The 10757-nt window shown below is 36.5% G+C and overlaps 1 protein-coding gene across 1 annotated transcript; it reads left to right on the plus strand.

Annotated features, from left to right (window-relative positions):
- Positions 1-180: 180 nt before the first annotated feature.
- On the plus strand, positions 181-5603 carry LOC149379214 (protein DETOXIFICATION 12-like). The gene is made up of 7 exons (XM_089602350.1): positions 181-625; positions 2618-3162; positions 3285-3371; positions 3460-3516; positions 3843-4081; positions 4660-4865; positions 5163-5603. Exons 1-7 carry the CDS (start codon positions 350-352, stop codon positions 5223-5225), a joined length of 1473 nt encoding a protein of 490 aa, XP_089458476.1. The 5' UTR covers positions 181-349; the 3' UTR covers positions 5226-5603.
- Positions 5604-10757: the final 5154 nt, after the last annotated feature.

The raw sequence follows: 10757 nt of genomic DNA on the forward strand, positions 1-10757 counted from the left end.
TATATATATATATATATATATATATATATATATATATATATAAAAAAGAAACATGGAAACAACAACGAAGAGAGGAATATTCAAATAAAGAAAGAAAAAGCGAAGAGGAGACCAAATCCAATTCAAACTCCTCATGGAAAAAAACAAGAGTCTTGATATTACTGACAAAATATCCAATTGCACACGCGGACCATATATGTATAAGAGGCCCACGTACAAGTACTAATCATAACGATATATATACTAAATTTACGGGTAAACACCTTGTTCTCTCTCTCTCTAATATAGATAGACCGAGTCCGTTGGAGTGGAGAGAGAGAGAGAGAGAGAGAGGGAGAGGGAGAGAGAGATGGACGAGAAGTTGATATTAGCGGCGAGAGAATCAAACAGGGTAGAAGAAGAAGAAGAAGAGAAGAGAAATAAGGGAGGGAGAATTAGATGGAGGGTATTTTGGGAAGAGGTGAAAAGAGTGGGGTTTATTGCAGCGCCGTTAGTGGCGGTGATATTGAGCCAGTATATGATTCAGGTGATATCCATGATGATGATTGGTCATCTCGGCGAGCTTTTCCTCTCCAGCACCGCCATCGCCATTTCTCTCGCCGGTGTCACTGGCTTTAGTCTTATGGTAACCCTCTCTCTCTCTCTCTCCCACTAATTATATACTTACAAGGCAAGTTAGGTTATTGATTAATACTTTTTTTTATGGATGTGGCGAAACTTTTTTGTTTTTGTTTTTGTTTTGTGACTTTATTGCGTTCATGAATCTGTTGATGAACATCATTATTTTTATATTTATTGCCATGGCCTTCCTTGCTGTCCTGCTATTGATCACGTAGGTTATGTTTGTGTTGTGTTTGACTTTTTTGGTCATTATTTACTTTTGTTATCGAACGAAGCACGGTTTCGAAAAAAAAAAAACGAAGCACGGAACTCTAGGCAGAAAATAAAATATGCGATTTTTTTTTATATAAACAATGTGAAGATTGAGAAATTTCCGCCGAACTTCTGTTTCTGTTTTTAGACCGTAATGACTGAACACTGAAACAAATATTTAAATAAAATAAATTACCCAAATGCCCCATGAACTTTTGACTATTTAACAATGTGGTCCCTATTTTTATTTTTCTTACAGCGTCACCCTTAAACTTTCATATTCTTACAAACTTAGTCATTCCGTCAAATTTTTTATATATTCCGTCTATTTTTACTTGTGTAATCGACATATTATAACTTGAATATTTAAAATTACCTATATATCCTTTATTTAATTATTTTATATTTAAAATTAATAAATTAAAATTAAAAAATTTCATTTTTCATTTTATTTGTTGTCTTTTTTTATTACTTTTTTTTAATACATTTCTATTATACTTTTTTTTTCTTCACGATAATAGAAAATTAATAATAAATAATAATTCATTTTTACAATTAATTTTTATTAAAAATTCATATTTTACATAATTATTTTATTTTTATTTATTTTTTATATAATAAATAATAATTTTTAATAATATTAAATAATTATAAAATCAATATTTTTTGTTATTTTACAATTTTGTCCCTGTTTAAATAGTCACATGCCAATCACATGGTCAAAAATGGATGGATTGTTGAGAAAAATAGACGGAAGGACTAAGTTTGTAAGATTGTCAAAGTTCAAGGGTGACGCTGTAAGAAAAATAAAAATAAGGACCACGTTGTTAAATGATCAAAAGTTCATGGGCATTTATGTAATTTATCCATAAAACAATTGTTTATTATACTGAATTTAAAATGACCGAATATCTGATGGTTTAATTAAAAAATATTAATTATTCTTTTATGCTAATGGTGTTTTTTTACAATTACATGACTCGTAATTTTTATTTATTTATATAAAATATTTGTGTCTGAGCTAACCCGTCACTACATGTACTGCAAATCTAAAATCACCCGTCTTCTCTCTCTCTCTCTCTCTCTCTCTCTCTCTCTCGTGTCACACACAGCTAAGACTTAACATCTCATCTCACATTTTTTTTCTTCTCCCCTTTAATCAAGTTCTCAACTCTAAAACCTAAACCTTAACTAATAATTACTTATTTAATCATTACTTAAAAATTCCAACAATTTCATTGTTCAATATAAAATTATACATCTTTGTTTACTTTTGTTTTTTAGTATCAACATCTTTGTTCACTTGCTTTACTATGATTAGTATTTTTAATTTTGCTGGAATCACGATTCATAGCTCTTAATTATATGACAATGTGTCAATTAAACCAATCACACCTTTCATTCCCAAGGACTTAGATTGGGTTCGATTGAAAAAAAAAAAAATAGTTTGGGCGACACTACCTTTTTTTCGAGATTTTCTCTTAGCAAGTGCATGAGTTTAACCTAAGAAAATGTCTTCCATATAAAATTGTTTCCCAATCAATGTAATGAATTATTTGTACACGATATTGTGTCATGTGATAATGAAAGACTACGAATAAAGAAACTAGTCACCTTTTCTAGATAAGTAGACCAATTAATTACTTATCATAATTTTCCAATCAAGTTGAGAGAATGTAGCAAGTGCATTGGAGAGACAATGTAGACCAAATAATAACCTACCATCATTTGTTGAATCAAACAGTTGGGAATGGCAAGTGCATTGGAGACAACATGCGGGCAAGCCTACGGGGCCGAGCAATACCAAAAACTCGGCCTCCAAACATACACCGCAATATTCTCACTATTCTTAACATGTTTCCCAATCTCCGTGTTGTGGATCAACATGGGAAAAATACTCATCTTGGTCGGCCAAGACCCCGATATCTCCCGCGAGGCCGGGAAGATGATCGTGTGGCTCATTCCCGCTGTATTCGCTTACGCGACTCTCCAACCCCTCATACGCTATTTTCAAACCCAATCCCTAATTGCCCCGATGTTGTTGAGCTCGTGCGCTTCGCTCTGTTTCCACGTCCCGTTGTGTTGGGCCTTGGTCTTCAAGTCGGGGCTAGGGAGCATCGGGGGCGCCTTGGCCCTCGGAATCTCGTATTGGCTCAACGCTATCGTGCTCTTGCTCTACATGAGGTTTTCGCTTTCGTGTCAGAAGACCAGAGCCCCGCTCTCGTTCGAGATTTTTCATGGGATTGGAGAGTTCTTTCGCTTTGCCGTCCCTTCCGCAGTGATGACATGGTCAATATTTATTTCACTATCATTCGAAAAGCAAAAAAAAAAAAAAAAAAAAAAAAAAAATTGGTTCTCATGTTTTATATTTGACTAAATTTTTTTTTGTTCATTTTTTTTGGCTAAAATAGCCTTGAATGGTGGTCTTTCGAGCTTCTTATTCTAATGTCCGGACTCTTACCGAATCCTCAGCTCGAAACATCGGTTCTGTCCGTGTGGTGAGTTCTCTTTCACTTCTTCTTTTTTTTTTCTTTTTTTTTTTTTGCAGATTTTATTTTCTTACGATAAATTATTTTCCTTTAACAGCCTAAGCACCATTTCAACATTGTATTCAATTCCGTATGGCCTGGGTGCTGCAGGAAGGTATGTATGCAACATTGTATATGTTAAAACATTTTCTAATCAATATTATTAAACTATTCCTATTTAATTTTTAACTATATTTCTGTTGAATGATATGATTTTTTATTTTGATATAAGAATAGTGATATTTGAGCAATTTATAAAATAACTTGTAGTGATACCTAGCATAACCTAGTTGATAATTCCACACCACCTTCGAAATGGAAGTCGTGAGTTCAATCCCCACTAGTAGCAAAGCTACCCTTCAAAAAATAAAAAAACTTGTAATAAATACGTAAAATAGTAATCAAGTACATATCATTGAGTGAGTATTGTGGTTTGATTAGTACAAGGGTTTCAAACGAGCTCGGAGCTGGGAATCCAGAAGGGGCTCGGGTTGCCACGGTGGCGACAATGGCAATAACGATGGCAGTGACTGGGTTGATAAGCTCAACCCTCTTTGTGAACCGCCAAGTGTTTGGCTACGCTTACAGCGACGAGAAGGAAGTGGTTGATTACGTCACCCAAATGGCTCCTCTCGTCTGCCTCTCCGTCATCCTAGACAGCGTCCAAGGCGTTCTTTCAGGTCAATATATATATACACACACATATAACTTCTTTTTAGTAACTCCAATACATTGATATTCTAAACACTTATGCGTAGGCTGTAGAATAGTCTAAAGCAAAATTTCATATTATCTAAGATCATGTTCGGGAGAGATCTATTATATCGTTCAGTAGTCTTGTGCTACATATGATATAATATATAAATGATTTCAAAATTTGTAAGATTTTGTTGACCGCGAGTAGTCTCTAAACTCTTTGCTCTTATGCGAGTGTCTTGTTAGTCGTATTCTAAAAATGAATGTTAGAGTTTGCTACGCGCAAATTGAATAGTCTAAACTCGTGGCTCTCTAGTTAGTCCATTTTGGAGTAAATAGAGTCTTCAAACTATTAAATTCTACATTGCTTTTTTTTTTTTTTTTTTTTTTTTTTTACAATATGATGTAATTATGAAGCATGTAGAATCCTAAAATGAAATCAAAATCCTTACACGACATATTTTTAGATATATGCACTATGCATATAATCCGCTTCGTTATATATTGTATATTTTTGTTGTGATTATAATATTGCGAAAATTAAATACATATATGAATTCAGGGGTGGCGAGAGGCTGTGGATGGCAACACATAGGGGCATTCATAAACTTGGGAGCGTTTTATCTTTGTGGAATTCCAATTGCTGCGATATTGGGATTTTGGCTTGATTTTAGAGGAAAGGGACTTTGGATTGGCATTCAAGTTGGTGCTCTTACTCAAACGCTCCTTCTCTCCATTGTCACTATTTCTACTAATTGGGAAAAACAGGTCAACTCTCTCTCTCTCTCTCTCTCTCTCTCTCTCTCTCTCTCTCTCTCACACACACACACACACACACACACAGCGACCCAGCTGTGACTTTAGAAACTGTGACAAGAATTACGCCTATATAATGCTAATATTAGTGAAAACAAAGTGATAAACACATGAAATTATATATGTTTATCATTTTATACTAATTATTATATCATTTTGTTGTGTACATGGCTAGCTTTCATTCTCTGGTAAACTTATGGTAGTGTTTTGTTTTGTCTATATTAATATATATATATATGCATATTTCAGGCAAATAAGGCAAGGGAGAGAATATTTGAGGATACAACTCTGGGAACTAGATTGTTGGAATGATAAGAACTCCAAAATCAAATTGTTATACACTTAGTGTTCTTTTTATTCTTATTTTTTTTTTTTGTACGGTTGCCACTACAACAAAAACTGGCAACAGCCGCGACAAAAGTCGTGACTGTTGCTATGAAAGTCGTGGTTTTTGGTACTTCAGCCGTGACAACAGCCATGACAAAAGTTGCTCTGTTGTTGTTGACCAACAGTCACGACTTGCCGTGACTAAAATCAGCCGCGACTAGTCATGACTGTTGTCGCGACTTGTCATGGTTATTCCCGAGAATAAAAATTGTGGCTGTTGCCACTGTTTGTTGTAGTGTGTTACACAGAAAGTTTTGCTTCAGCATATAATAATTATTAATTAGTCATTATTATTATTATCATCGAGTATTTGATTTTAGTATCGTCAATTTTATTTGGGTAGGCCGTCTATTATTTCAATTTTGTCGTCTTTCTAAAGTTATTTTCACAGCTCTATCTTCTTTCACCGGTTGTAGAATGTGTTTTTGGGGGCCTCTAAATAGATATTCTGCAACACTAAAAGACTCGGCATCTTCATTTTGAAAATCTTCAAACTTCAAAATGAGAGTTTAAGGCCATCTCCAACCATGAGCCCTTATCCTCAAATCCTCAAATTTGAGGTGCCCTCCCACTCCAACCCTACCCTCAAACCTCAAATTTACTTATAAAAACTTGTTAAAAACTACCCCATTTCACAAAAAATAGCAAAATATTTACATTTTGGCACATAAAAATATAAAATATTTTAATTAGATCCCGTATAATATTTTAATTGATATTATTGCTAGTGTATGAATAAAAAAAACACATAAATTATCTTGAAGAGTACAAATAAATTTGAGTACACTCAAATTAAAAAAAAAATTACATCACATTAATCTTGAAGCGGTTGCTGATTACGATTTATGAATATGGCATGCCTATTTTGTGTACTTTTTTATTATTTATTTTTATTAAATTGTAACTTTTATTTAATTATTATTAGGTGTGTTTAATTTATTTTTAATTACATAATGATTCTATGTAGTGTATGTTTTAATATTAAATATGAAAATACAATAATAATAAATATTAAGGACTAATATGTAATATTTAAAAAATTATAAGAATAAGGATAAAGGTCCCCATTGGAGAAGAACACCCTTATCCTCAAATTTGTGAGATTTGAGGTTTGAGGATAAGGGTGTTGCATTGGAGATGCCCTAAAGTTCTCTACTTCAATGAACACCCTCAAATTTATCCTTAAAAGTTTATCTATGTATTGGTCTATATTACATATTAATCCTTAATAATATTAAATATTGTTATACCTCCATAAATAATAATAAAACATACACGTTACATTTTAATAAAACATAGATGAAAACATGAAAATACATACAAAAAATAATAAGCATACTTTAAAAATATAATATTTCCAAATTTATTTTGTTATTCTAGGTGTTAATGCATTCAATATTATACTTTTTTTTGTATTAGTTTGTGTTAATTTTAATATTAATATCATGCATGATTATTTTTTATTCATCCACTAGTAAGTATATTAAATCATTAAATTATAAGGACTTAAATATATATATATATATATATATATATATTTATCTTTATGTAGCAAAAAAATAATATTTCATCAAAATTTTAGAAATGGTTCAATTTTAACAACTTGTACAAAAGTATTAAAATATAATTACACAACAATATTTTAGGGTGTGAACAGTAAAGGAGTCATTTTCTGGCGCCGGAAAATGACCCCTCCAAAAACAAAATGACTCACCACGCTCGACTCACCTTGCCATGGACGTGACTTGCCTCGCCGTGTACTTGACTCGCCTTTCCATGGATGTGAGTCGCCTTGCCATCGCCTCGCCGTGCCCCTGACTCGCCTTGCTATGGACGTGACTCGCCTAGCCATGCCCTTGACTCGCATTTCCATGGACGTGACTCGCTTCGCCATGCTCCTGACTCACCTTTCCATGAACGTGACTCGTCTCCCCATGCCATTGACTTGCCTTGCCATGGACGTGACTCGCCTCGTCGTGCCCTTGACTCGCCTCGTGTGCCTTTGACTCCTAGCCATGGACGTGACTCGCCTCGCCGTGCCCTTGACTAGCCTCGCACACCTCGACTCGGAGACTCGACGCGCCTTGACCAAGCTCACCTAGCCCGACCACGACTCAAAGTGACTCTCCCACGTTTACCCATCGAGCTTGCCATACCGTACGGCAAAAATGTCATGACCCATGGGCCGTACGCCCAAAATACCATGTCACAAAGGCCGTACGGCCAAAAACCCTTATCATAATGGCCGTACGGCCAAAACTTCTTGACACAAAGGCAGTACGGCCATTTTATTGGTCGTACGACCAAAATCCCATGCCACAAAGGCCGTACGGCCACTTTCTTTGGCCGAATGACCAAAACCCCACGCCACAAAGGTCGTACGGTCATAACTTCATGCCGTACGGCCAAAACTTCATGCCACAAGGGCCGTACGGTCACACCCTTGACCTAAACAAGGCTGTACAGCCATCTAACATGTCGTACGGCCAAAATACCCATCTTACCTTGCCCAACCCTCTTCTTTACCCTTTTTTTACATGTCCAAGCTCTTTTCACCTCACCAATTCAACCTCAAACTTATCCTAACCCTTCAAGGCACCTTCAAGCATTTTCCTTACCTCAAAAAAGAAATTTCCTCCCACCTTCCTCACTCCAACACCTTGAAAGTCCTATAAAAACTCTTTCTCCCACCACATGAAAGAGTACTCGAGTTTTGCCTACAAAAACTCTACTCAATTTACTCCTCACCCATTTTCTCTCAACCTCAAGTACATTTCTCAAGAGGACATTCTAAAAGGAACATATCTTACTCTTCTTCCATCATTCTCCCAACATTTCTTCTTACACCACCATTCTCTAGTACATTTATTCCATATTCTTCACCCCTTCACCTACTACACGCCCAAAACACACCACCCATATCATTTTCACTACCTTTTCCAACATATCTCACTACATCACTCACTCTCCATTTCACTGCCCCAAAAAGAGAATCAATATTCTTCCTTTCTTTCTAGAATTGGAGGAGAGTCTCTCTCTCTCTCTACATCTCTTTTTCTCTACAAAATCATTCATACCCATAGGCTCGATGCCAAATTATATGTCTTTGTAGAAATCAATTCTCTAGTTATTCACATATTTGAGAAGTACATCCATAATTCCTTTTTGTCAAACTCTCTTGACTTAGGAAAGAATGAGTCCAACCACCATCCAAGAAGGCTATTTAGAGGTTCGTCACCAAAAGGACGGTCTTTTCCAAAGTTTCTTGAAAATCACGACCCTTGTCGAGCTTGTCTCCATAGTCATGATTTCCTTGCGACGTATGATTCGACCTCTTCAGATCCCACGGTGACCATTTCAGAGGAATGGTCAGATTTGTTGCCATTTTCAGGTCTCGACCCTATAGCGACATCTCATTCGAAACCAAAGGAAAGGCGACCACCCCCAGTATCACGACGTACATACTCAGATTCCTCCGCGGTACGTGCGTCGTAAATGTGATGGGAAAAACTGCATCAACATGAATAGTCGACCCTCAAATTTGAGGGTCCACTGTTCAAACTCTTAAAATATAGTTTTGAGGGTTTAATGGCCCTTATTGGAGATGGTCTCATATTAAGAATGAAACTAAAAAATAATCATGTTGTTACGTGTGTTGTTGACTTACTTTTTTAGAGCAAGTTTGTTTTGCAAGATGTCTTGCAACATGTTTCAGGATATGTTGAGACATTTTGGCCACTGTGTGTAGAGCTGTATTTCTGGCAAGCTTCTTGTTTCACCAGAATGATTCTTGGAAGACCTTCCACATATATTTTATTCGTGTGAATGGGTAAGGAAACCATATTTCGACTTACACAAATGTTGACTACTATAAAAATTAAAGGAGACCATTAGTAGTCATGACGCATTCATTCACACAATTAGAGTTTTTAGACGTGCACAATCGGCGGACTAAGAAACTATTTGTGTGGTGTGTGTGGTGTAACTCTCTAGACGTTATTTCAGATCCATTGAGCATTAGAATGTTGTGTAGGTTTTGTGATTTTGTGATTGAGTATTCATGAGCATTGACATCGAAGATTACCAAACACTTGGGAGAATGTTTGAGAGTGGAAGTGAGGGGATCTCAGATTCATGGGGAGCCTGAGTTAAAGTTCACGGGTAGTGTTATGAGGGATTTTCTCTTGTCCGAAAAACGTGATGGCCCAACCCAAAAACAAAGTAGCACGATCGGTCCGTCCCAAGAAACAAAACGAAAAAATCGAAGGCGTGAACAAAGAGAGGTATGCCAAAAAGGGCGACCTTCTTTTACCTCAACGAAGGGAGGTATACTAAAAAGGGCGACTTGCTTTGATCTCAACAAAAGGAGGTATGCCAAAAAGGGCGACTTGCTTTGATTTCGACAAAGGGAAGCAGACTACCAAAAAAGGCGACTTGCTTTGATCTCGACAAAGGGAAGTGGCCTTCCAAAAAGGGCAACTTGCTTTGATCTCGACAAAGGGAAGCGTAAAAGGGCCACCTGCTTTGATCTTGACAAAGGGAAGCAGCCTTCCAAAAAGGTGACTTGCTTTGACCTCAACAAAGGGAATAGGCCTGCCAAGAAGAGCGATCTGCTTGATCTCAACACGGACAGGGCAGACCTCGGTCTCAAACAATTAGGAATGACCCCTGGCAGATGACGAATCTACCCCTACTCACAAGGCAACACTATAAATACCCTCAATTTCAACATCTAGAGGTAAGTCTCTCTCTCTCTCTAACAAAACAATGCTCAATTTTCTACTCAACTATTTCTCTCACAAAAAACACTTGTGAGACTAAAATCAAGAGAACCCAAGATAAATCAAGGCCATCTCCATTCACAGAAATGTCACCAAAACTAATGTTGAGCATCGGAGCACGTGCCGAGGGGAAACCCTCCGCATTCTTCTAGTTCACATTTTCTATTTTCTTAGGGACCACGGCGACAGACTCACTCTCGGCATAGAGTTGAGAGAAGATAATACTCACTTTCGATATGAAGTTAAGCGAAGAACCATCACCACTGCACTCCCAATCCCACGAATTCAAAGGCACGTGGTCAAGTCTGCCTACGCCACATGTCCACAAGTCATAATCCAAGAAACGGCTTAACATGTAGTAATAGGAAAAGGGTCTTGAGACATGGATCATTCATATAAGACCATAGTGTACTATTGACTAATTTACATATAGTGAATTTTCTTTCCACTAGGCACATCGTCCCCCATAATAGGTGATGTTGCACCGAATGATAGGTGCGTTAATCACACGTAAAACTCTTATCTTTCGAACAGAAAACCGAAAAGTCCTCGGGTGTTTTGATAGTTTTTAGTGTGTTTTCGATTAGTTACAGGTTCAAAGGAGCAACGGAGTGTTCAGAGTCAATTCCATGGAAAAAGACGCAATTTGGAGACAAAACGAGTCGAAACGGAGTTC

The sequence above is a fragment of the Urtica dioica genome, chromosome 12 (assembly GCF_054948205.1).
Source record: "Urtica dioica subsp. dioica isolate 48M chromosome 12, U.dioica_male_clone48M_v1_H2, whole genome shotgun sequence".
NCBI lineage: Eukaryota > Viridiplantae > Streptophyta > Magnoliopsida > Rosales > Urticaceae > Urtica > Urtica dioica.